We start from the raw sequence: 27695 nt of genomic DNA, 5'->3' as shown, positions 1-27695 counted from the left end.
TGGGGCACACTCTCACCCCTCCCAGGGGCACAAAAATGGTAAGGTTATGGAGGCTATCAGGTTAGCTGCTCGAAGACCACCTCCAAGTCCTCTGAATGGGCGTGGATGGGTCCTCTCTTCCCTCTGTCAAATGGACATCAGTCCCACACCCCATTCACATCCTAGAACAATGTAGGGGCCAGGGAAATAGATGCTTGGAGGCAATGGCATTGTAATAAAGACACTGCTTTTATTTAGTTTGATATGTTTCTATACAGAATGCAGAAAACACATCTTAAAATCATACAGAAGGAAATAAAAACATGTCAGTGGTTGGTGAACACTTGAATGCGAGATTGGCTCTCTGTCTCACAGAGTCCAACGGCCGTCGCCAGCCCGGCGCTCAGGGGAGGAGGCTGCCTGCAAGGGCATTGTTGCCGTTGTTATTCTGTTCACTGCCCCATCGCCTCCAGTTGCTATGGCAACAGGCCATTCTGGGCCAGCCACATCTCTGCGTGGCAGTGCCCGATGGTGGGGTTGCTAGGAGCAACAGAGCTGTTTGGAAGGCCTTTCAAAGCCCTCACCTGGAACACTGGGAATTGTTTATTTTTTGACGAGGTCATCAAAAATAATCTCACCAGGTCAGACCCTGCTTGTGCTCCTGACTCTGGGCAGTGGGGAAGAAACTCTGGCTTGGATCAGGGCTCAGAGGCACGAGACCCAGTCACCAGAGGTCCACTGAGCCCTCATCAACAGGCTCTCCCAACTGGGGCACTGCTCACTTGAGTACCCCACCAGGGGCTGAGCAGGGGAGAGAGGCTGGGCCCTGTGGGAAAAGGTGCAAAGGGAATGCCCTTCTGAGAAGGGCAGGCTGGAGACCCCTCCTCTCTGACCGGCCCTCCCCTCCTGAGGCAGCACACACAAATCCTCTGCAAAACTGTCGATATGGCTTAGAAGTGGCTGCTCGGTTTGCAAAGGGAGCCTGGGTCCACCCACCAGCCTTCGATCAAGGAAGGGAAACATTATTGCAAAAGGCATTCCTCCCTAAAAGGTACCCAAAATAACCCTTAGACATCAAGAAAAGTCATGCTCAAAATGGTTTCTTCCAAAGGAGGAGAATCAAAGCAGAGTGGGCACCCCTGAGTCATGGGACAGAGATGCAGATGGACGGACGGACGTTCTGCTAAAAAAGGCAAAAGAAGCCCAGTGTAATTCCAGAATTTAAACTGTTACGAAAAGAAGGGGGAAAAAATCAAAATGAGCAAAGCCATCAGTTCCATGGAATCAACACTAAGAGCTTGTACAAACTGCTGTAAGCATCACCGTTTTTAATCTTTTTTTTTAATAAAACAATTTGAGGCTGTATAAAAACTTTAGTAAAAAATTAGCTTTGAGAGCCCACAGATTTTTACTATGAACTATTGCTGGCACTCCTCCCCAGCCACCAGACCTCTCCCAGCCCAAGGCCCGGAACTGGAGTGCCAGAGAAGAGGGGTGGGGTGGGACAGGGTGGGGCTGTGGACTGTTGGGACAAAGCGGCCAAGGTCAAGTGAGGAAAGAGCATCACATGACATAAAAATATTGCATCTTCACCAAAATGTCCCCCACTGAGTGTTTCAGAAGCCATGATATTACTTTTAGGAAGGGGAAAAAAACACACAGAAGAAGGGTAAAAGAAAATAGGTTGATGTGGTCGAGTCCCTCGACCTCCCCAGCCACCCCGCCACGAGCAGCTGGCCCACCCTGGAGCACCTAGGTTGGGGGCCACGGCCACCACTGCCTCTTAGGAGTCCTCTTTCCATGGAAATGAAGACCCCTTGGTGGGGGGCCACCAGCGTGCATGGGGTAGGGGTGTGGATGTCCACGGCCAGGAGGCCCCTCCGGCTTCCAGCCCCTGGCAACAGCGGGAGAGCAAGCCCAGCACCAGGACCCTGGCCCCAGAGCCAGGGCCAGGAGGCCCCCAGTCAGGCTCCGGGGTATCAGAGCAACCAAGTTTACATAGTGTGAAAAAATAGGATTCCTTTGATAAAAAATACTGTCCCTTGGTCTTCTCTAAGTTTGAAACACCCTGGGAGCTTATTTTTAGCAAAGCAATTTCCCATACCCACCCAAAAATTATACATACAAGTTTAGGTAAACAGCAGATTAAATGTAAAAACTTAACCTTAACTTCTGAAAGTCCTTTGAATTTAATCTTTAGCTACTGTTTTCCATGTTACATCCTGCAGCTAGACACACGTGAATAGAAAAAACAGTACAGTTAGTGTTAAAGGCAAAACGCAGAGAGCCGGGGAGCTGCCCGGCACTGCCTGCGAGTTCATTCACGGCTCCGCTCCATCTACCTCTACTCCAAACAGTGCTTTCAGAGCCAGCCATCAAAACCGCAGCGAAGAATTTTCTATGAACAAACAAAAAGCTGTTAGGCAAAAAATAAAAGTAAAAATGTCCCCAAAGCCTCTCCAGCTGCTTTGGGGTTTAGGAGGACCAGAGAGGGCGGGCTTGTCCAGGCCTCGCGTCAGTGTGTGCTAGGTCAGGTGTCGGCTCCCAGTGGGCGATGGTCTGCAGGCCACCGGTCTCCACAGACAACACCGTGTTGTCTCCAGGGCCCTGCCCTACCCCTGCCTCCACCCAGGCGCTTGTGGGTTAAGGGGGCACGTAGGGAGGGGGCGACCGGTATGGGGTCATGTTCTTGGGACGAGAGCCCTTGCCCTCCATGGGGGCCGTGAAGGGTGGGGGGGGCTGGTAAGGAGGCGCATTGGGATCCTCATCCCGCAGGGGCGTGTACTCTCCCACGGTGTCCTGGTTCAGAGGAGTGGTCTCGGGCACGCTCTGGTTGGGGTACTCAGGAGGGGGGAGAGGGGCTTTCTCCTCCTGCAGGATAAGTGGCATGCTGGAGGAGGGTGGCGGCTTGGAGTCATCCAGCTCGTCCGCAAAGATGATAGGCACCCCCTTCTTGATGAAGGTGGCCTGGTCCTCGAGGGTGAGCTTGCCCTTCCGCTTCTTTCGATAGCAGATCATGGCAATGATGCCGGCAATGAGCAGGATGGCTGCAACCACCACGGCTGGAATGACCGTGTGCAGGTAAACGTCATCCTCACTGCTCTTCTCAGGGTCCCTATCCGGCACGTCTGTGGGCGGTGCCTCTGAGGGCACCCTCTTGGGTGGTGCCACAGGGATAAACTGTAGATGCCGGCAGCTGCCTGAGCCTGTCACAGCAATGCTCGTGGCCTTGAAGTCAGGCTCCAAGGCGTTGGAGAAGGCAGCCCGAGGTTTCCCGTCATCTTCAGCAATCCTCCGGCTCAGCCCCATGATCCGCTCCTTGGGGCAGGGCTCCAGGGGCAATGTGTTGTTGGTCCACTCCACCACAATGGAGCCCCGGGTGATATTCTGCAGAGTGATGGTGCTACAGTTGCGGTCCCCAAAAGCAAAGGCTAGCTTCTTCACCAGGGCGATCTTCTTGTGGATGTCATTCACCACTGGTGCTGGGTCACCCATAAACTTGGCCTTGAACCGTGCAGGAGCCCTGTCTCCTTGAGGGCGCTTGTGGACATGGATCTCAAAAGCATCCACAGCTGATAGGCCCCCTTTGTCTGTGGCGTGCATAAAGTACTCGTGCTTGCCCACGTGGCTGCTGTCAGGCAGGCCATACATGAGCTGGCTGTTGCTGTTGAACTGTACCCAAGACTTCTCACCTACCAGCTGCTGCTCCCGAAGCTTCAGAGTCAGTTTCAGCTTATCAGTGGTGGTGTCCTCATTGTCATAGAAGGTGTCTGATGGGATCTTCACCTCAAAGTAGGTGCCAACCCAGGCATCGACCCTGTCGATATGGTTCTTGAGCTCTGGCCGCTGGTTGGGTTCTGCTCCACGGGGAACCCCACTCGTGGTGGTGCGGATGCGAGTAGGCGGGGAGGCGGTTTCCAATCTGGTTATGGGAACTTTGGTGGTGACCCGTGGCACCGGGCGGGGCGTCCGTGGCTTTTTGGTAGGCCTTCGAGTTGTGGTGGTTGAGGAGTCAGTAGAAGGTGTGGCTGGTTTTGGTGTGGATATTCGTGGCTTCTTGGTGGTAGTCGTGGGAGGGGTGGCGACTGCTGTAGGCTCCACATAGCCAGGAATGGTCATCGTTGGGCGGATCTGGCCAGGAACTGTGGTGCCAGCTTCTGACACCCGAGTGGGCTGGATGGGGCCTAAGGTTGGGGTCTGAATAATGGCACCTCGAGTCCGAATGGTGACTGTGGGCTTTCCAGGAACAGGATCTCTGACTGGAGGAGCCATGGTCTCTGTTGGAGGAGCAATGGCTGGAGATGTGGGGGTAGGCACAATCCTGGATGGTGGCTCCTGGATGGCTGTGGTTGGAGGCCCAATGGCAGTGACAGGTGTGGGTGTGGCATGGATCTGCCTCCGGATGCGTTTGGGAAGAGGGGGCTTCTTGTTGGCTATATGCCAACCCACCACAGGGTAGCCAAGCTGGGCAGACATAGTGCCCTCTCTGGCAGGGGCCTCCACACCACGAATATCAGGCACATTGTTCTGGTTCAGGGAGCAGCCCAGCTTCCAAGAGAGGAGGGCCCCATTCTCTACCACCTTTTTCGCATTTCCTGGGCCAGCCATGAAGGCTGACATGTCAAACAGTCTATTATTCACCACTGGTACCAACTTCATGTTGTGAAGCTCCACTTCTGAGAAGCTCTGCATCCTGTGCAGGAGGTCAATCCTTTGCTTTGGGGTCATCTTGGTGAGGTCAGCATCCAGAATGACCGTCAGAACAGTCACAGGCTCATCGGCAGCACAGGTAGATGACACCACCTCAGCAGGGTCTGGTGATGCCGCCCGCACAGACTGCGGCTCACAGTGGTCTTCAGGGTATACCTCAATAGAGAACACGCTGGAGGTCTGGGGAACATGGCTCCCATTGGCCCCCAGCCGTGCAGTGCTCACTGAAATGTAATGCACACCCTTATCGGTGTCAAGAGGGAGGCCCTCCAGGGTGTGGCTCTGTGGGTCCCAGTGCAGCCAGGATGGCAGGGCCTCCTTCCCTGCTGTGGACACCTAAAAGAGATACCAGCATGAGTTAAGTGGTACTGTCAATGAATAACCTGACAATGATCACAACAGTTCATCATGGACCCAGCCTGAATTGTGTGACAGGCTTAAGGTAGAATTGAGAATTTCTGCTGGGGAGGGGGGTGGGGGAACCAATTCCTCTCGTGGAGCTCTCATTCACCTGTCACGAAAGACTGGGGCTGCCAGATAGGCTAGCTTGGAATGCAAATGATTTGCCCAAGGCCACACTGTGGGGAGACAGCAGTGGTGGCACTCAAACACGCGTCTCATCCCAGAGAGCAGATGCCATGGAGCTCAAGAAATGTTGCAGGTTTTTACAACAGTGATACATACCCTGCCACCTACTTACCCACTTGGCTTGCAGAATCAGGTGCAAGTGTCTCATCCCTCAGCACTCCTTTCAACCTCGTCTCAGCCTTCTCCCTGCCCTCTACAGACACAATTTTGCTCAAGTCGTATGCCCTTCCTGCCCAGGGTGGAAATGCATGTGGGCCTGGGTGCAAGAGACAGCTCAATGTCTCCAGATGCCTCAACTGTACAACCACGTCAGTGGGACGTGTGTTCAAGTAGAGTGGGATGCATTTGGGTAGCAAATACAGTTAGCAGTATCTAATGTTTGGTGTTTTTTTTTTTTTTAAAGTAGGCTTCACGCCCAGCACAGAGCCCAATGCGGGGCCCAAACTCATGACTCTGAGATCAAGACCTGAGATGAGACCAAGAGTTGGACGCTTAACCAACTGAACCACCCAGGTGCCCCTGTATATAATGCCTTAATTAACCCTGCTTTTTAAAACTCAAGAAAAATTGCAACACCCAGGGTTAGGTACTGGAAACAATTATTCTGGAAGTGTTTATCAAAGATTCCAAGGAGCTCTGGCCTAAGGGAGAGTTCTATAGTCAACTTAAGTTTGGGAAATCTACAGAACCCATGTCTGACCTTGGAGAGCCCAGTCACAAAGGCAGGCCTGAGGAGCTCACCCCTTATTCCACCCAACAGCGCCTCCCAGGTGCTCATATTTTAGGGTAGAAGTCCATTTCTAAAGGGGCATGGCTGGTAATAATCAAGGTACGCAAAGGAATGCTGCCAGAGAAATTTCAACCATCAGTTGACAAAGGGAAACAAGACTTGCCTCTTGCCCAGGCCCTATCCACAATTACTCTCACCTTTAGGAAACACCTATTCCTGCCCCCAATGCCAGAAAGGTGGCACCCACTCTCTGATCTAACCAAAGGCACTCTTAGCTCCACTATACCATTCCACTAAGCTCAGAGACAACACTGGCCAACAGACATGTGCTAGCCTTGGCACCAGGAATTGTCCTTCATGGCCATTGCTTGTCAGCAGAGGGATAATAAAATGTTTCTCTTCCCACAGCAGGAAGACCAGAGTCATGCCTGCAGGGCTCCATAGGGGCTCTGGTTCCTCAGGCTTCCTCCCGCCAAGAGTCAGGTACCTGATTGGGAAGGAGACCCAGAGCTCATACCTGATCTTCCCAGCCAGGACCCAGTGTTCAGGCAGCATGTCATTCCACCAATCTTATCAGTGACCAGATACTTACCTCCCTATAAACAGATTTCCTACTTCCAGCAAAAACCCATGAGAAGACATCAGACATTATTAGAAGTTACTATTATTGGGGTTGTCCTTTACTGACTGCTGTCTGAGCCACTGAGATTACTGAGGGTATACGAACAGCTTTTTACACGCCCCCCCCCCCAATGTTTATTTGTTTTTGAGAGAGAGAAACAGAGTGCGAGTGGAGGAGGGGCATAGAGAGAGAGAGCAGGACACAGAATCCGAAGCAGGCTCCAGGCTCTGAGCTGTCAGCACAGAGCCCGACACAGGGCTTGAATCCAAGAACTGTGAGAACCTGAGCCAAAGTTGGACGCTTAACTGACTGAGCCACCCAGGCGCCCCTGTGAACAGCATTTCTTTTGTGACCACTATCTAATTAATGCACCACTAAGAACCCCCCTTCCTGTCCTTCACCATCCACTGCAAACACAGTGGTAAAATATCTGAAATGGTAAAATATCTGTAAATGTGGGTATCTTGAAATCCATGAAAAATGCTAAATATATTTTTCCTTTAAAACCTTTTTTAGCTACAAAAATACTTACTTCAAATGTTTTGCTTAAAAGTCTATGCTTCACTTTTTTTTCAGTTATATTAAATATGAAAACTGTCACATCCATATATAAACATATAAAGCAAAGGCTAAATGTCTCATTTTGCAAAAAACAGGAAGCAAATCTTTAAGGCCTAAATAGAGTAGTCAGGGAACCATGAGATGTTTTACAAAGGTGGGGTATGACTTATGGCCCTGAGAGGCAGACAGTAGGTGAGCCAGAGTATAGCCTGGTTTCCAGCCACTCCATTATGTTTCCTAACCCCATTCCATCCCAAGGCCACCACTGGGATGAGAGCACACCTAGCAGAGGGAGGGCCTAGAAAAGAGCTCAAGGTGAAGTCATCCAAGGAGAAGTCACCTGTAGAGAAGACCAAACAGAGCCAGGAGAGACCAGGATAGGCTCTGGAAGTGGGTACCAACTGGCTGGCCAGGCCCCTGGGACATTCCTGAGTAGCCAGGCATCTGTGCCTGTGCCCAGCCCTATATATTCCATCAGCACAGATGAGTACATAGCCCAGTGCTTTTCCAAGTCTCTCACTAGAGATACAAGGGCACTTTATAACAGAGAAAACAGAGAAGGGCCCCACCTCCTCAAGCTTCCCAGCCTGGCTCAATTCCTATTCTGCTGACCCCAAGGGCCACAGCTCTGCTGCCAGACATTTCCTAAGGAATAAGCCCCAAGCCACTCTTCAGCCAAGGTTCCCACACAGCCACTGTTGGAATACGTATACTTATTTAAACTATGCCAACTAACATTATCACACGTTAATAACATATAATAGCCTCTCCAACCCACATTCCTGCCTTCCTTTCTGCAGATTCTGGCTCCTCAGGATCCTGGGGTGCTAGCCATGCCCCGGCCACAGGACAGGTGTCCAATGTGGATCTCTAGCCCTAAAGCAGGCAGTCCCCAGGGCCTTAGGTACTCCTCATACAGGAAGGAAAGGTACCAAACTGAATGGTCTAAAATCCATGCATCTCTGAGCATCCTGGTACTGGGAATGTCAGGCCCAGGCAGCACTTTGGGTGGCAATGATTTGCTTTAATAAAGGGCCACATGAAGCAAAACAAATGAACTCCACAAGGAACCTAGCCAAGTCACAGGCAAGCTGGCATCTCTGTATTCTCAAGGCTATTTGGGGAAAGCCCCTGAACTAGGAAGTCTGAACATGCCTCAAGGTCTGGCACTGTCCACAGACCCTGAAGGATTCCACTAACAGCCCCCTGCTCCTGAGGGCACCCAGTTCAGGGAATGCTCTGTAATGCAGCACCTGCTCTACGCTGACAAAGCAGGAGGCCTTCAGCCCATGGGAATTCCACACATCCTTCCAAGCTTTCAAAACTTCCAGGCTCTACACACTTTTTCTCTTAAGGCCTAAGGGCGAAGCAGTTATAAAAGTTACTCCTGAGAGATGCTGCCCCTATGACAAGCCAGGACTCTTCCTATAACAGCAGATGATCTGACAAGAAGCCCCATCTCCAGGAGTCCTTGGCTGAACTCCAGCTCCAGCTAGGCTGAGGCTTGACCCAACCTCAGCCTCAGTTTTCTCATCTGCAAAAAGAAGAAAATTATGCCATCATTTGCCACAATCACAGGGCCAGGCACACATTGGATTCTCTGTGGGTGCTGGTTCCCCGCACACTCCTGGGCCGAGAGAGGACCCAGTATGTATTGTGAGGCATCTGCACTGACAGGTCCAGGGTCCCCTCCCAGTCTTCCTTCTGGCCTTGGACCCAGCATACACTGTGGCCATTTCTCCCTGTTCATCCCCCAGAGCAGAAGCTCAAAGCATCAAAGGGAAGTGGGGAGGCTACAGGAAGGGGAAGCCAGGATCCTTCCTACAGGGGAACAAAGCCCAGGGACCCTCAGGGACTTGCTTGCCTCTTAAGATCTATCTGTCAGGAGTGGATGAAAACCCTGAGGGGTGTGGGGTAGAGGAGAACTTGCTGCAGGGACAACCCAAAGACCAGCATCCAGCTCTTCAGTCTCAAACAGGGGTGCTCCATCCTGATACATTTGCACATGAGATTCTCACTAACCTTAGAGATACTCATAGGAAGATTTCTGCCCTAGCTGTCTCTCATCCAAGTACTAACCAGGCCCGACCCTGCATAGCTTCTGAGATCAGACGAGATTGGGCACGTTCAGGATGGTATGGCCATAGACTCTGCCCTAGCCGTACCACCTACAACTAACCCTTAATGGCTGCCATACTAGGAATGGCAGACAAGAGGCAGAAATCAGAGCTCTTGTGAGCTGCTCATCAGTGCCAGCACATATGTTTGGGTGACAGGCTGGTCCAGGCCATGGAACTCCCCCAGGGTTTCAGGTCACTCAGCCAAAATACCAACACTGTCTTTGAGTTGGGGGAGGCAAGGCCTGCTGGCCTTATGAAGCAGCCACCTTGGAAAGAAGTCTTCAGGCTGTTAGTGGGAACACCCATAGGAGGCAGAAACTGCAGGAGGAAGGCTGAAGATCACAGGCTCTAGCTTACAGGCTCACATAGAAATAGCCAGAAATCTTTCAGCAACCCTCAGAAAGGACACGCTTCTGAGATGGAAGGCAAGCCCACCAGTGAGGAAAACAAGATCTCCAATAGCCATACACGGAGTTTTAGAACTCTTGATCCAGGGGCGCCTAGGTGGCTCACTCAAACATCTGACTTCAGCTCACGTCATGATCTCACAATTCGTGAGTTCGAACCTGACATCATTGTTCCGCACTGGTAGCGTGGAGCCTGCCTGAGATTCTCACTCTCCCCTCTCTCTCTGCTCTTCCCCTGCTTGCACTTTCTCTTAAAATAAATAAATAAACTTAAAAAATAATAATAAAAAAAAGAAGTATTGATCCATAAAGTGCATCCAAAAACATTAAGAATCAAAACCACAAAACTTGGGCAGACCCATATGGAGTTCCAAAGGTTACCCAGCAATACCCACAATGAACCACCACAACTAATGACTGGGGAACTGACAAACATGAAGGTTCTGGCCACTCTTTAGTCTACACTAATAGATGACTAGTAACTGACTCCCTGTTCAGCTCTGGGACACTGTCTCCAACTGTTTCGCTGGTGCCCTCTCTCACACAGAACGTCAAACATCAAGTTTGATAAAGATACAGCACCTGTTCTAAACACCATGGAACACAAGTAACATCTCTCACCCCAAATTAGTATCCTTCTAAACCTGGAGAGAGAGCAAAGGGCAGAGGAACTTCCAGTACTTAATCCCTCACTCAAAAAGCAAGTTTCTAATACCAAAACCAGATAAAGCCACCACACAAAAAAAGAGAACTACATGGGCTAATATTTCTGATAAACATAGATGCAAAAATCCCCAAGAAAATACTAGCAAACTGAATCCAACAATACATTAAAAAAATTCACCACAATCACCCAGGATGCAAAGGTGGTTCAATATTCTCAAATTAATCAATGTGATATGTCACATCAATAAAAGAAAAGATAAAAACCACATGATCATTTCAACATGCAGAAAAAGCATGTGACAAGACACAACATCCATTCATGATAAAAACCCTCAACATTCTATTTTTTTAATATGAAATTTACTGCCAAATTGCTTTCCATACAACACCCCAAAAACCCTCAACATTCTTGACAGAAACCCTCAACAAAGTAGGTCTAAATGGAACATAACCTCAGCATAATACAGGTCTTAATACGAAAAACCCACAGCAAACATCATATTCAATGGAGAAAAACTGAGAGCTTTTCTCCTAAAGTCAGGAACAAGACAAGGATGCCTACTCTCACAATTTTTATTCAACATTGTACTGGAAGTCCTACCCACAGCAATCAGACAACAAAAAGAGGGGGCATCTGGGTGGCTCAGTCGGTTAAGCATCTGACTTGGGTGCAGGTCATGATCTCAGTCTGTGGGTTTGAGCCCCACACTGAGCTCTGTGCTGATAGCTCAGAGCCTGGAGCCTACTTTGGATTCTGTCTGTCTCTCTCTCTCTCTGCCCCTCCCCCACTCACACTCTGTCTCTCTCTCTCTCAAAAATAAACATTAAAAAATGTTTTTTAATTTTTTTTTTTAATGTTTCTTTATTTTTGAGATAGAGAGAGACAGAGCATGAACGGGGGAGGGTCAGAGAGAGGGAGACACAGAATCTGAAACAGACTCCAGGCTCTGGGCTGTCAGCACAGAGCCCAACACAGGGCTCGAACTCACAGACCACGAGATCATGACCTGAGCTGAAGTCGGCCGCTTAACTGACTGAGCCACCCAGGTGCCCCTAAAAAATATTTTTTTAAAAAGACGACAAAAAGAAAAAAAAAATTTCACTATTTGCAGATGACACGATAACTACAGAAAACCCTGAAGACTCCACCAAAAACTACTAGAACTGATAAATGAATTCAGTAAAGTCACAGGATACAAAATCAGTGTAGAGAAATCTGTTGCATTCCTTCCTGTACACTAATAATGAAGCAGAATGAAGAGAAATTAAGAAAACACAATCCCGTTTGGGCACCTGGGCAGTTCAGTCATTTGAGCGTCTGACTTCAGCTCAGGTCACGATCTCATGGTTTGTGAGTTCAAGTCCCATATCGGGCTGGCTGCTGTCAGCGCAGAGCCCGCTTTGGATCTTCTGTCCCCCTTTTTATCTGCCCCTCCCCCACTTGTGCTCTCTCAAAAGTAAGTAAAAAAATGTTAGTAAAAAAAAAACAATCCTATTTACAATTGTACCCAAAATAATAAAATATCTAGGAATAAACTTAACCAGAGATCAAAGACCTGTACTCTGAAAATTATAAAACATTGATGAAAGAAACTGCAGACAACACAAAGAAATGGAAAGACATTCCATGCTCACAGATTAGAAGGACAAACATCATTAAAATGTCTGTACAACCCAAAGCAATCTACTGATTTAATGCAATTCCTCTCAAAAGACCAACAGCATTTTTCATGGAACTAGAACAAACAATCCTTAAATCTGTATGGAACCACATAAGACCCTGAACGCCAAAGCAACCTTGAAAAAGAAAAGCAAAGTGGACGCATCACAATTCCTGAGTTACATTACAAAGCTGTAGTAATCAAACAGTGTAGTACTGGCATAAAGACAGACACATAGATCAGTGGAACAGAACAGAAAACCCAGAAATAAACCCAAATTATATGGTCAATTAATCTTCGACAAGAAGAAAGAATATCCAATGGGAAAAAGACAGTCTCTCCAACAAATGGTATTAGGAAAACTGGTCATCTACATACAAAAAAATGAAACTAGACCACCTTCTTATACCACACACAAAAATAAACTCAAAATGGATTAAAGACCTAAATGTGAGACCTGAAACCATAAAAATCCTAGAAGTGAGCCCAGGTAGTAATTTATGACATTAGCTGTAGCAATATTTTTCTAGATATGTCTCCTGAGGCAAGGAAAACAAAGCAAAAATAAACTATTGGAACTACATCAAAATAAAAAGCTTCTACACAGTGAAGGAAATAATAAAACTAAAAGGCAACCTACTGAATGGGAGAAGATATACACAAATGACATATCTGATAAACGGTTAGCATCTAAAATGTAAAAAGAAACTTATACAACTCAACACCCAAAAAACAAATAATCTAATTTAAAAAAGGGCAGAAGAGATGAACACACATTTCTTCAAAGAAGACATCCAGATGGCCATCAGACAAATGCTCAACATCACTCATCATCAGGGAAATACAAATCAAAACTAAATTGAGGTATCGCCTCATACCTGTTAGAATGGCTAAAATCAAAAACACAAAAAACAAGTATTGGCGAGGATGTGGAGAAAAAGGAAATCCCGTGCACTCTTGGTGGAAATGCAAACTGGTGCAGCCACTCTGAAAAACAGTATGGAGGTTCCTCAAAAAGTTAAAAATAGGGGCACCGGGTGGTATAGTCAGTTAAGCATCCAACTCTTGACTTCGGCTCAGGTCATGATCTCACGGTTTGTGAGTTTGAGCCCCAAACTGGGCTCTGTGCTGATGGTGCAGAGCCTGCTTGGGATTCTGTCTCTCCTTCTCTCTGCCCCTCCCCTGCTTGTGCGCTTCCCACACCCCCTCCCTCACCTCAAAATAAATAAACATTAAAAAAAATTTTTTTTAAGTTAAAAATAAAACTACTCTACAATCCAGTAATCGCACTACTTGGTATTTACCCAAAAAAATACAAAAACACTAATTCAAAGGGATATATGCACTCCTAGGTTTATTGCAGCATTATTTACAATAGCCAAATTATGGAAGCAGCCCAAGTGTCCATCAATAGAAGAACAGATAAAGAAGAAGTGGTGTATCTATACAATGGACCATCTTGGCATTTGCAACGACATGGAGGGAGCTAACGAGTATAATGCTAAGTGAAATAAGTCAGTCAGAGAAAGACAAAGACCATATGAAATCACATATGTGGCATTTAACCAACAAAACAAAGGAAAAAAGAGAGAGGCAAACCAAGACACAAACTCTTAACTATGGAGAACTGATGGTTACCAGAGGGGAGGTGGGTGGGGGGGTGGGTAAAACCAGTGATAGGGATTAAAGAGTAACACTTTATGATGAGCTCTGAGTAATGTATAGAAGTGTTGAATCACTATATCATACACCTGAAACTAATATAACACTGTATGATAACTATACTGGAAGAAAAATTAAAAACTTAAACAAACAAGCAAGTTTCCACCCACAGTATGTGCCAGCCAGTTAGGCATAGTTGAAAGGCAAAACTAAAGAACTAGAGGGGCGCCTGGGTGGTGCAGTCGGTTAAGCGTCCGACTTCAGCCAGGTCACGATCTCGCGGCCCGTGAGTTCGAGCCCTGCGTCAGGCTCTGGGCTGATGGCTCAGAGCCTGGAGCCTGTTTCCGATTCTGTGTCTCCCTCTCTCTCTCTACCCCTCCCCCGTTCATGCTCTGTCTCTCTCTGTCCCAAAAATAAATAAATGTTGAAAAAAAAATTTTTTTAAAACTAAAGAACTAGACTCTCACTAGAGCCTAATTAATTATGACCACTCGCTTCTGAAACCAAGAAAACCTAAGCTTTATCATTCAGAACCCACAAGGTGTTACGTTACCTATGTAGGAGTTGTAGGACTTACATGGCAAAGACTTCAGAAAGATGGGTAAGCACTGTTACCCCAGGGTGAGGTGATTCTGGCCAGCCAAGAGGGATCTAGGGAATTATGATTGAGAAACCTGCATCTGGAAAAAATTCCCTCACATTACAAACTTTTAGGAGGGTCCTTTGGGCCCTAAGTGGTGGCACCTTCCAACCAACACTTCTAGACAGGACAGCCCCAGGAGTTCAGGCTGGGACCTTCCCTGCATCCCCCACAGATGCCAGAGGGTCTTCTCAGTGGTCCATTTCAAAGTGGTACAGACTGCTGCCCTGGGACACCCCACTCCTTAGGCCTCTAGCAGCCTTTCCTGGCAAAGTCCCTGCTTCCCTCAGACCTGGTCACTGGCTCTTGACGTTTCAACTCCCCATTCCTCAGGCTAGTTGCAAGGCTGGGCCAACCCAGAGCCATCTGTGGCTGGGTACCGTATGCAATACCTTGGAGGCACTTGCACATAAGGTGGTCAAGGCATCTTTTGGGCAGGCCTACAGTGTGGGCTCCTCTGCTTAGGGAGATAGGAAATGGTCCCTCTGATGGAGTCTGAGCCTCCAGTTAAGTTTCAGAGGCCCCCATGGTGCTAATTCACATCAGAGTGATCTGTGTCTAGGCCATGAACTATAACAAATCTACTCTGTGGCCAAGTTCACAGTCACATGTGGACAGTCACATGGATGGGCTGTGGAGATGGCACAGGTCAACAGGAAGAGCCTCTGGCTTGAGGTCAAAGAGCCAAAACTTTGTCCCCACATAAGGTGAGCAACCATAGTGGAAGTGGGTGCGAGGGGCCTTTGCTTTGCTGAGTAAAGCAGAGCCATATCCATGAAAGACAATCATTGATCCTGCTGCTAGACATGCAAGCCTCAAACCAACACATGGCTCTTGCCACAAAGGCCACAGGATCACATTCTGATCACAACCTGTTCAGCTCAGCCAGTGCCCTTTAGGTCTGAATTATGAAGCATTTTATTTGATGTTAACTGTTCCCATCTAGAAACAAAAATTAATCTCTTTTCCCCAAAAGGAAGGAAGAGCTTAGCATAGTTACAGCCATTAATAAAATGCTCAGAATCAGTTCCTCAATCCCAATGTTATCTATTTTTACTTTGTCATGTTCTTTCAGCCCTTGTCAGTAAATTTTTTTTTTAAACATAGAAGTCTACATTTCAGTAAGTATTTGAGTTGATGCATCTGGGCAAATGTCATTCTTCAACCCACCCTCAAAGATGCCTTCCCTCGCCAACCCGCATTTCCCGGTGTGCTGTGTTCACAAGAGGTCCATTCAGAGCCAGGGAACACCCACTCCAGGCAGGAAGAAACTGCAGTTCATCTCATGCAGGCGGGGTTGCCACAAAGCTCTCAAGCATCCAAAGAAACGGTCCTTTCATGAGTTCCCCTTCCTGGCCAAAAAAGAGTACCCATTGTTCTCAGGGGAACAATTGGGGGCCCATGCCAGCAGCTGAGAGCACAGTCCCAGGAAGGGCTGCTCCCAGTCTGCAGACATCTTGGGCTGAGGGAAAGTCCACATTGTCTCCAGGCAAGGAGGATAAGGGGAAGCAGGAATGAAAAGCCAACCTTGCAGGCTCTACCAAAATGAGACATCTGAGGGGGCTCTGAAGGGGCAGCCAATCATTCTGAGACACAAAAGATGTCTCTCCTGACCACCCCAGAAAGGAGTGGTAAGAGCATCTCTCCGCACATCATCAGCTTTCTCAGCCTGTCCCTCGCTCACTCAAGTCAGAGGAGAGGTACCTGCAGGGAGCTGGCACCAATCCTGAGGGAGGCAAGAGTCGAGACGGGTAACTTACACTGTGGCCAGCTCGGGACAGCCAATGATCTATTCAACAAAGGCCAAGCTGGCTTCTGTGGGACCCATTCCCACAAACCCTGATGAAGAGGGAGGGTGCTCTAGGGTTCACAGGCAGCTGTGAGAGCAAAGGACAGTCAACCTGGGGTGAGCTTTGCATACAGGTATCCAGAGTGGTCCAAGAGAGCACATGCAAAGACCACCTGCTTTAGAGTGTCCTAAGCCCACAGGAGAGAAGAGAGCTCCAAGGCACAAGTCTCTCCAGAAGGTCATGCTGGCCACTGGGCCTGGAGGCAGCTCAGAGCCCCTTCTTGCATCATCAGGTCAATGGAATCGATCTGGGAATTAAGTTGAGGTCAATAGCAGCAAATCAATTCTTGAGGCAGAGCTACAGAACAGCAGGAGAAGCAATGGGTGCAGGCCAAGCTGAAACCGGACAAGGGCTGTCTGGATATTAAAAAGTATCAGATGTGGGGCAAAGCAGAGAGTCTAGGACCTCAAGGCTACCTCCTCCAGACAGGTGGGTCCCCTCTTCTTTTACCTTTCTGCCTGGTGTGTAAAGTACAGGGAAGCCCTTGCTTTGGGAAGCTGATGTCACCTGATTAGCACGCTTGGCTAATGTGAAGCAGTACAAACCTCTGCTGTGACTCCTAGAGTTGCCACAAACTTCTGAAATACTCAGCATACCCACACAGGTTTGACACACACAGGTCAAACAAGACTTGGGCAGGCGGCCAGGGCAGCTCACTTAGAATGTGACGGACTTTTCTATCCCTTCAATAGACTATTGCTTAATCTACTGCGAACACTGAATTAGTCCACCACCAATCCCCATGCATATCCCCTGACTAGTCACAGCAAATATGACAACCACACTATCAAATCTCATCAGATTGCAGGACAGGCCCCTGTTCTGCCTTTGAGTTCTCATTAGGCAATTTGACCACATCCAAAATGGCTGGAAGACCAACCCTCACCTGAGAACCCCACATGAGGCTTGGACAAGCTTAGTCTCATAGGCTTTGACAATCCAAAGGAGATTTACAGTCACTGAAGGGAAAGGAGAGAGAGAGAGGAGACCAGAGGCCAGATCATGTGGGGCTTGATCCTAAGTGCAGCTCAGTAATGGTTGGGGGAAGGGGAGGTATTTGCAGATTCAAGCTTTACAAAGATAAGGACATCTCTCTTGCCTCAGTGTGGAAAACAGACGAAAGGGTCAAGATCAGAGGGAGACAGCCTGGGAAGAAATAAGTGGTAGCTTGGATGATGGTAATAGTGATGGATATAATTTGGAGGTCACCCCAAGAACACTCCTTGGGACCAAGATCTGAAATATTCCTCACATACATAAGAATACTGGGCAAGTCATGGTGCCTGGGTGGCTCAGTCGGTTGAGCATCCAACTTTGGCTCAGGTAATGATCTCATGGTTCGTAAGTTCAAGCTCCAAAGCCATTCCAATTCAAATCCTCTGTCCCCCTCTCTGTCTCTATCTCAAAGATAAATAAACATTAAAAAAAAAAAAAAATTAAAGGGGTGCCTGGGTGGCTCAGTCGGTGAAGCATCCGACTTCAACTCAGGTCATGATCTCACAGTTTGTGAGTTTGAGCCCCACATCGGGCTCTGTACTGACAGCTCAGAGCCTGAAGCCTGTTTTGGATTCTGTGTCTCCCTCTGTCTCTGCCCCTCCCCCGCTCATTCTCTCTCTCTCCCTCTCTCTCAAAAATGAATAAACATTAAACATTTTTTAATTAAAAATAAATAAAAGCCACATTCCCAAAGAATACATTTTTTTAAATCACTTGTTTTTGTTTTGATTTTAGAGACAGAGTGCAAGCGTGGGGGGTGGGAGGGAGGCGGGGAGAGAAAGAACTTAAGCAGGATTCACGCTGAGCGCCGAGCCCAACATGGCCTGGATTCCACCATCCTGGGATCATGACCTTAGCAGAAATCAAGCATTGATGCTCAACTGAGCCCCCCCCCCCCCCCGCCAGGTGCCCCTACAACACACATTTATAGATCATTGTTATAATAAGAAAAAAAACCTCAACTTTTTTTTTTTCAATGTTTATTTATTTTTGAGAGACAGAGAGAGTGTGTGAGCAGGGAAGGGGCAGAGAGAGAGGGAGACACAGAATTCAAAGCAGGCTCCAGGCTCTAAGCTGTCAGCACAGAGCCTGATGCGGGGCTCAAACCCATGAACCGTGAGATCATGACCTCGGCCAAAGTCGGACGCCCAAACGACTGAGCCACCCAGGCGCCCCTCAACTCTTTTTATATAAAGATTTATCAATCTTGTTTTACATACAGGGAAATGGAAGCTCCAGAGATGAAGTCAGGCTTTCTGATCTGATTTCCCACCCCACACAGCTCTGATGGTAGAAGAATCACACATTTTCATCTGTTCTTCCACAGGCTAATCAGCTACTAAATGGTCTGCTTTCTACAAATAAATGTGCTCAGATAAAATCCTGTTTTCCCAGTAAAATCTCTTTACTCCCCTGATGAATAAGCCTGTTAAATGTCTCTCTGCCAGATACAGCAAATACCCAGCTCACTATATTGATTCAAGGCACCTCTCGTCAAAACTAATGCATGTCAGACATTCTAATGGCCACTGAACAAGGGCAACCACTGCAGGGTTTGGATATCCAAAAGCTCAAACTTGAAGTTGGGTAAGGACTGTACTTCCAAAACTGCCACTCTTCTTTTTCTAATGGTCAAACTAGCTTGTGGCTTCCAGAGGCATTACAAAGATTACATGGAAATCTTCTGCAAACTAGAAAGAGCTCTGTGCAAGTAAGCCAGGATCTTCAGAAATATGACCACCTTTGAGATCACAAGGCCCACCCTGGGAACAAGCCATGAACTAAAGAGAAGGGGGCCAACAGGGAAAAGGAAAGGAGCACAAAGAAGGTGCAGGTAAGGAGTGAGTCTGCCCAGATTCAAGGGAAAGGGGCACAGACTCACCTCTCAATGGAAAGAGTGGCCATAGCATTTGTGACCATTTCTAATCTAGATGCCTGGGGCTTATGGGTCAGAGAGGGGAAAGAGGATAAGGACCCACCGAAGGCTGTGTGTGCTTTGACCAATGAGTACAATGGAAGTGTTGCTATGCAAGTTACCAAGCCAGGTCTTAAAAGACTGGCAGCTTCCACTTCCTGTTTCTTGGAATACCCAATCTTGGAACCCAGTTATTGTGCTGTAAGGAAATCCAAGCAGCTCATGAAAAGGTCTACATGGAGAGGAACCTAGGACCCTAACCAACAGCCCCAGCTAAGCTCCCTGTCAACAGGCAGCACCAACTTGCCAGCCATTAATAAACCATCTTAGGAGGCACTGGGTGGCTCAGTCAGTTAAGCGACTTCGGCTCAGGTCATGATCTCATGGTTTGTGAGTTTGAGCCCTGCATCGGGCTCTCTTGCTGTCAACACAGAGCCCTCTTTGGATCCTCTGTCTCCCTCTCTCTGCCCCTCCCCAGCTCTTGCACACACACTCTCTCTCAAAAATAAGTTAAGCATTTAAAAAAAAACAAAAAAACAAAAAAACAACATCTTGGAAATGGATCCTCCAGCCCCAGATGAGCCATTCTAGCTAGTGCCATGTGAAGCAGAAATGAGGTTCCCAGATGAGTTCCGAATCCCGGAATTCCTGGCCACAAAATTGTGAGCAAAACAAACTGGTTGAGTGTCCAACTCTTGTTTTCGGCTCAGGTCATGATCCCAGGGTCATGGGATCGAGTCCCACACCAGGCTCCTGACTGAACATGGAGCCTGCTTAAGATTCTCTCTCTTCTTCTCCCTCTGCCCCTCCCCAGCACATGTGCTCGCTCTCTCCCAAATAAAAATAAAAACTTTAAAAAGAAAATAGGTTCAAATCATTTAACAGTTCTTATTTCTTGGGTTTAATCCCATGGTTAAAGATAGGTCGAGACCTCTGCCTACACACAAAGCTCTTCCATCAAATCCTAACCTGATGACCAAGAATCTTCCAAACCACAGATGTAAAGGCTTTTTAATGGTAACACCTTCAAAATGAGAGCAAGAATAAAAGTTTAGGATGCTATTCTAGGATATCTGGGAACCCTCTTATAAACATCAGTGGTTGTCCCTCTCTTAAGATAACTGCACAGTTCCTAGAAAAACTGAGCTCAGAGTTGCTGGAGCTTAGAATGGAAAACTAAAACTAAAAAAAAACAAAAACCTAAAATGCAGATGAGAATTCTCCCTCATTTACGTAAGTTTTATATCCAATCTCACCTTGATGAGTTCTCCATTGGAAGCAATTAAATCCATTGGAATGGTCACTCGAAATGAGCGCCCAACGACAGCCGTGCCATCAGGAATGCCCACCACTGTGGGAACAGCCTCGTGAAGGTCTGAAAGCACTGAGTGCATGGACGCCTCAAGCTGGTTCTCCCAGTCCCTGCTGGCCTCCGAAGGCCAATGGGACTGAGCCACGGCCACAGTGAGCAGAAGAAGAAAGGTCTTCCCCCAGAGGGGGAGCAGCAGCGAGAGGCCGGAAGACATCCTCATCTGAGCCTGAGACTACTCAAGCCCACAGTTTCACTAAGAAAGGAGGCAAGTGATGTGGTCCCAGAGCTGGGTCCTCACCGCCCTCTGCACACCGGCTCCATCCCAGGGCCTGAAAGAGAAGAAGAGTAGACTCAGACTTTAGCAAACCCCATGGTTTCAAAGTTGTACACAGGCAGTTACTACCCTTTAAGTATTCTTGCCAAAAATATCTACCCTGACTTGGATCAAGTCTCACCCTGTGCTGTCCAGTTCAAAGGCATCAGCAACATGTGGCCACTGAGCACTAGAAATGTGGCTGGCCCAGTAAAATACATACTGGGTTTTTAAAAGTTAGCACAGCAGCACCTGGGTGGCTCAATTGGTTGAGCGTCTCTCGATTTCGGCTCAGGTAATAATCTCCCAGTTTTGTGAGTTCGAGCCCCATGTTGTGATAGCACAGAGCCTGCTTGGGATTCTCTCTCTCCCTCTCTGCCCCTCCCCCGCTGTGTGTGTGCTCGCTCTCTCAAAATAAGTAAACTTTAAAAAATAAAGAAAATAATGAATATTAATAAATGATAAATAATAAAGAAATGTGGGAAATGAAACACATTACTGAAATAAATCCCATCTTCTTTTATTTGAGAGAGACAGGGAGTGTGCACATGCACATGTGCGAGCAGGGAAGGGGAGAGAGAAAATGGAGAGAGAGAATCCCAAGTGGGCTCCATGCTGTCAGTGCAAAGCCCCACTCGGGGCTCGATCTCACAAACCATGAGATTAAGACCTGAGTCGAGGAAAAAAAAAAAAAAAAAGACCTGAGTTGATACCCAGAGTGGGATGCTTAACAAACTGAGCCACCCAGGCATCCCCCAATTGCATCTTCTTATTTAAACATATTTTTTTCAGGGCACCTGGATGGCTCAGTCGGTTAAGTGTCCAACTTCGGCTCAGGTCATGATCTCGCGGTTCATGAGTTCAAGCTCCACAATGGGCTCTGTGCTGACAGCTCAGAGCCTGGAGCCTGCTTCAAATTCTGTGTCTCCCTCTCTCTCTGACCCTCCCCTCCGTTCATGCTCTGTCTCTCTCTGTCTCAAAAATAAATAAACATTAAAAAAAATTTTTTTAATAAACATTTTTTTAATGTGGCTACCAGAACATATTAAATCACGTGTGTGGTTCACATCGTGTATACTGCTGTTGGGGAATGCTGCTCTAGACCTAACTCCCTGTTTACAGCAAACACAGGAGTCATAAAGACACAATCAGACAAGTCTAGAATGTGGACCTTCTACAAGATAACTGGCCTGGTCTGTCCAAATGCTGACACCCCTAAACACAAGGGGGCTGTTCTAGATTTAGGAACAGAAACCAGATGTAGAGTGTGTATCTTGACTGGATCTGAATTTACTTAAAACAAAAAAAATTTTTTAAACCCCAAAAAACAAAACACATAAGCCCAGCTTCAAAAGGAGTAATTGGGAACTGCGTCGCTGGGCTGGAGACTGGATTTATTGTTAATGTTCTTAGGTGAGACAATGGTGGGGTGGTTCTATAAGAGACTGTCCTCAATTTTGAAGGATTTACAGCTGAAGTATCAAAAATCTCTGCAATTTACTTTGAAATGTTTCAAGGGGGGAAAAATGCTGTGCGTGTACCTGGAGATCAAACAATGTGGCAAATGTAACAATTATTACATCTTAAAACAATGCTTTTGAAGAGACTAAAAAAAACAAAAACCAGGGGCGCCTGGGTGGCGCAGTCGGTTAAGCGTCCGACTTCAGCCAGGTCACGATCTCGCGGTCCGTGGGTTCGAGCCCCGCGTCGGGCTCTGGGCTGATGGCTCAGAGCCTGGAGCCTGTTTCCGATTCTGTGTCTCCCTCTCTCTCTGCCCCTCCCCCATTCATGCTGTGTCTCCCTCTGTCCCAAAAATAAACGTTGAAAAAAAAATTAAAAAAAAAAAACAAAAAAACAAAAAACAAGAATTTGCACAGACAAGTTCAGCAACTGCCCACTCCTCACACCCCAAATACTAATCATAGGATTTGTTTATCAAAAACATATTTGCAAACTCCGTGCCCCTAAACAAAACTTATTTGGCCTCTTGCCCCCCACCCCCAAAAGAGAAATTAGAACCCTGCACATTGTCCCTCAAACCCCTCACCCACTTCAGTGCAGGCAGCTCAGAACATTTGCTCCAAGGCTGTCAGCCACATAGATGCACTGTGGGACTTGCTGGGTGTCCTCAAGGTGACCACAGCCATAACAAGCAATTTCCCATTCTAGAAAAGAATTAAGCCCTGCCCTGAGCCAAGCGGCCCAGGGGCTACATAATGTTTTCTGACCAGGATAATACAAAGTAAAAAGTATTACTTTAAAAAAAAAAAGAGGCCACTGAAATGGGCAGTGTGTACTGTGAGGTCAATCAAATCCAAACCAATTCCAATAGTTTGGGTTTTTTGTGTTTTGTTTGTGTTGTTACTGATTTTGCCATTCCCATTCTTACTTTGTTTTTGAACTAAAATTCATGAGACAGCCAAAACCCAAGTAAAACAATTTTGAAGGCTGGGAGTCCTAACCTACCAAAGACTTATCACAAAGCTACTGTATTTAAAGCAGTATTATAGCGGCAGAGTAGAAGTGGACTCTGAAACCAGAGGAAAAGCCCAAAATCAGCTTGCAAAGGAGCTATTCAAATGACCAGTGGTCATTTATGTAGAAAACCAAATACAGTTAGGTCCTCTCTCCCTTCTCCATCGTAAATAAGATAAATCCCAGGTGGATTACATACACAAATGTAAAAAAGGAGAACTTTAAAAATTTTACAATATAGTGAAATAAATGTCAGGATAAAGAATGATTACATTTAACAAGACATTAAAAAACAAAGCATAAGGGGTGCCTGGGTGGCGCAGTCGGTTAAGCGTCCGACTTCAGCCAGGTCACGATCTCGCGGTCCGGGAGTTCAAGCCCCGCGTCAGGCTCTGGGCTGATGGCTCAGAGCCTGGAGCCTGTTTCCGATTCTGTGTCTCCCTCTCTCTCTGCCCCTCCCCCGTTCATGCTCTGTCACTCTCTGTCGCAAAAATAAATAAACGTTGAAAAAAAATTAAAAAAAAAAAAAAAAAACCAAAGCATAAAAGAAAAAAACTGTACTACCACTTCTAAGAATTATGAGATAGATGTATTTTTTCCCATTTCCCACTAAACACAACAAAAAATCCTAGACAGTATATATAAAATAAACATCAGACTCTAAAAAGTTAAGAGAAGAAGGCAGACCAATGAGGGACCCCAGGACTCAAGGAAAGACACTGTGGTGAGTTCCCTGGGTTTTCTTTTTGCCTCATATATCCCAGAATTGAAGCTGAAGAGGCTGGCAACTTAGAAATGCCAACAGATGACACAAAAAACAGTCCCAACAAAAGTCTGCTCTCTTTAGCCAAAGGAGCAGGAAGGGAGTAGCCTAGCAAGACAGAAAACATTTAGACAATAAAGGCTCTATTCTGGCCAAACACCACAGAAAAAAACTGTGGCCCCACTCCCACCCGTGCCAGTAAAGGCCAAGTGGAGAGCCTAAGACTTCCACCCTCATGATGCTGTAATAAGGCTCCCTAATATCCCCACTGGGGCAGTGTCAGAACAGGCCAAGTAAGGAGCTGGGACTTCCATCCCCACTGGCCAGTTAACAATGCACCACCCCTCCTACTCCTCTAGTCCCTAGGTTTCAATGGAAACCAAACCAAGATTTCTATGCCCATCCAAGCAATATAACAGGAGTGTCTCCCCCTACCTGCAGGGATGGTGCCAGAACTTTCACCAGTGCTCAGTGATAAAGAGGCCTAAGGAACTAGAATTCCCACCCCCACCCAGCAGTTAAAAAGGACTTTACCAGTCCTCAGGTGTCCAAAAAGGCTGAGTGGGGCAAACAAACAAAAAGCAGACTCTTAAATATAGAGAACTGATAGTTGCCAGAGGGGAAGTAAGTGGGGGAATGGGGAAAATAGATAAAGGTGATTAAGAGGTACAAACTCCCAGTTATAAAATAAATAAGTCATGGAGATAAAAAGTACAGCATAGGGAATATAGTCAATAATACTGTAATAATATATGGTGACTACACTTATTGTGGTGAGCACTGAAGAAGGTATACAATTGTTGAATCACTATACTGTATGCCTGAAACTAACAGAACACTGTATGTTAGTTAATTATACTTCAGTTAAAAAAAAAAAAAAAGGTGACTGGGTGGCTCAGTCGGTTAAGCGTCCCGACTTCGGCTCAGGTCATGATCTCACAGCTCGTGAGTTGGAGCCCTGCGTCGGGCTCCGTGCTGAAAGCTCAGAGCCTGCAGCCTGCTTCAGATTCTGTGTCTCCCTCTCTCTCTGCCCCTCCCCTGCTCACATCTTTCTCAAAAATAAATAAAAAGTTAAAAAAAAAAAAAAAGGTGAGTAAGGAACCTGGACTTTTACCTCTACTTTCCAGTAATGAGGCAGTACACCTCCCTTACCCTCCCCTGTCAGCAGCAGAGTAGAAGTGGACTGAGGAACTAGAGGGAAAGCCCAAAATCAGCTTGCAAAGGAGTTGTTCAAAGGCACCCGGACCAGTGGTCATTCATGTAGAAAACCAAATACAATTAGGGTCCTCTCTCCCTTCTCCATCATAAATAAGATAAATCCTAGAGTATCCGAAAAAGCCAGGTTATGGGGTGTCTAGGTGGCTCAGTCAGTTAAGCATCCACCTCTTGATTTTGGCTCAGGTCATGATCCCAGGATCATGGGATTGAGCCCCAATCAGGCTCCACACTTAGTGTGGAGACTGCTTAAGATTCTCTCTCTACCTCTGCCCCTCACCCCACTTGTGCGCTCTCTCTCTCAAAAAAAAAAAAAAAGAAAACAACAACAACAACAAAAGGTCAGGCAAAACAGAACTAGAGTTGCAGAACAAAATACAAAATTGTGGGGTTCCTTACTCAAGTAATGGAACTGACTCAGGTAATGATCTCATAGTTTGTGGGACCAAGTCCCATGTCGGACTCTGCGCTGGCAGTGTGGAGCCTGCTTGGAATTCTCTCTCTCCCTCTCTGTCCTTCCTCTCTGTGTGAGCACGCGCACGCACACACACACACACACCCAGCCTCTCTCAAAAACAAACAAACATTGGGGCGCCTGGGTGGCTCTGTCGGTTAAGCGTCCGACTTCGGCTCAGGTCAGGATCTCGCGGTCCGTGAGTTCGAGCCCCGCATTGGGCTCTGGGCTGATGGCTCGGAGCCTGGAGCCTGCTTCGGAATCTGTGTCTCCCTCTCTCTCTGCCCCTCCCCCGTTCATGCTCTGTCTCTCTCTGTCTCAAAAATAAACAAATGTTAAAAAAAATTTTTTTTAATAAATAAATAAATATTAAAAAAAAAAAAAAAAAAAAAAGGAGGGAGCCTGAGTAGCTTAAGTGTCTGACTTTGGCTCAGGTCATGATCTCACAGTTTGTGAATTACAGCCCCGCATCAGGCTCTGTGCTGACAGCTCAGAGCCTGGAGCCTGCTTCAGATTCTGTGTCTCCCTCTCTCTCTGCCCCTCCGCCACTTGCACTCTGTCTCTTGCGCTGTCTCAAAAATAAATAAACATTAAAAAAAAATTTTAAAAAAAGAATCTTGACCTAGGGAGATTACCCAGGTGGACCTTTTTTTTTTTTTTTTAATTTACTTTCTTTTGAGAGTGAGAGTGCGACCAGGAGAGGGGCAGACAGAGAAGGGAAGAGAGGATCCAAAGGGGGCTCTGCACTGACAACAGCAAGCCCAATGTGGGGCTCAAACTCACAAACTGAGATCAGGACCTGACCCAATGTGGGACGTTCAACCAACTGAGCCACCCAGGCGCCCGCCCAGGTGGACCTTAAATCCAACCACAACTGTCATTATAAGAGAGAGGCAGAGCAAGACTATACACACCACAGAGGGAGAAGGAGATGTGAAAATTGAGGAAGAGAATATTGGAGTGATGTGGCCACAAGCCAAGGAATACCAGCAGCTACCAGAAAATAGAATAGACAAGGAATAAACTCATCTCCAGAGTCCGCAGACAGAGCACAGCCCTTGCCAACTCCTTGATTTTGGACTTCTGGTCTCCAGAGTTGTGAGAAAATAAATGTATATTACCTAAGCCACTAAGGTTGTGGTAATTGTTTACAGTAGCCCTAGGAAACTAATTTAAGGTTTAATGAAATCCCTATCAAAATTCTAGAAAGAAATTTTGTAGACATAGACAAGACTATTCTCAAATTTATATGGAGAGGCAAAGGAGCTATAACAGCCAAAAATAATTTTGAAAAAGAAGAAAAAAGAATTATTCTACCTAGTATCAAAACTTAGCTAGTTACAAAAATCAAAACTGCTATTAGTGGAGGGACTAACATAAATCAATGGAACAGAATTGAGAACCCAGAAATAGATTATTTTTTTATTTATTTTTTAATTTTAGATTGAGAGAGAGAGAAAGAGGGAGAATCCCAAGCAGACTCCATGCTCAGCACAGAGGCCGATGTGGGGCTCAATCCTACCACCCTGGGATCTTGACCTGAGTTGAAATCAAGAGTTGGATGCTCAACTGAGCCACCCAGGTGCCCCTCAACTGATTTTTGACAAAGATACAAAAGCAATTCAATGGGGGAAAACAGCTTTTTCAACCAATAGCGCAATCCAGATGTCTGTCCTTCAATGGATGAATGGTTAAACAAGCTATGGCATATCCATATCATGAAATACTGAAGAACAATAAAAAAGGAATGAGCTATTGATTGATACACTCGACAACTTGGATGAATCTCAAGGGAATACATACTATATTTTTATACATACATTACATATACACATTATATACATTATATTTTTATAATATTTTTTTCCCCACCACGACCCCTATAATGTTCTTGAAGTGACAAAATTATAGAAATGGAGAACAGATTAGTGATTGCAGGGGTTTAAGAGGTGCTCAGGGCATGAAGGAAATAGGTATAGCTATAAAAGGGCCAAGTGAGGGATCCTGTGGTAATGAACACATTCTGTATTCTGATGTATTAATGTCAGTATCCTGG

The 27695-nt window shown here is 46.6% G+C and overlaps 1 protein-coding gene across 4 annotated transcripts in view; it reads right to left on the bottom strand.

Moving 5' to 3' along the window:
- Nucleotides 1–207: 207 nt before the first annotated feature.
- Nucleotides 208–27695, bottom strand: part of DAG1 (dystroglycan 1) — a 70512-nt gene continuing 43024 nt past the window's right edge. For all 4 annotated transcript variants that reach the window (XM_040445367.1, XM_040445364.1, XM_040445368.1 and 1 more), the window contains 2 exons: nt 20364–20748; nt 208–5025 (listed from right to left, as the gene is read on the bottom strand). In XM_040445367.1, the coding sequence (XP_040301301.1) occupies nt 2623–5025; nt 20364–20639 (2679 nt within the window). In that variant the 5' untranslated portion in view covers nt 20640–20748 and the 3' untranslated portion in view covers nt 208–2622. The remainder of the gene's footprint in view (nt 5026–20363; nt 20749–27695) is intronic.

This window comes from Herpailurus yagouaroundi, unplaced genomic scaffold (genome assembly GCF_014898765.1).
Source record: "Herpailurus yagouaroundi ecotype Mexico unplaced genomic scaffold, PumYag 193, whole genome shotgun sequence".
Classification (NCBI taxonomy): Eukaryota; Metazoa; Chordata; class Mammalia; order Carnivora; family Felidae; genus Herpailurus; species Herpailurus yagouaroundi.
The sequence above is the reverse complement of the archived record's forward strand: the minus strand, read 5'-3'. Positions and strand labels throughout refer to the sequence as shown.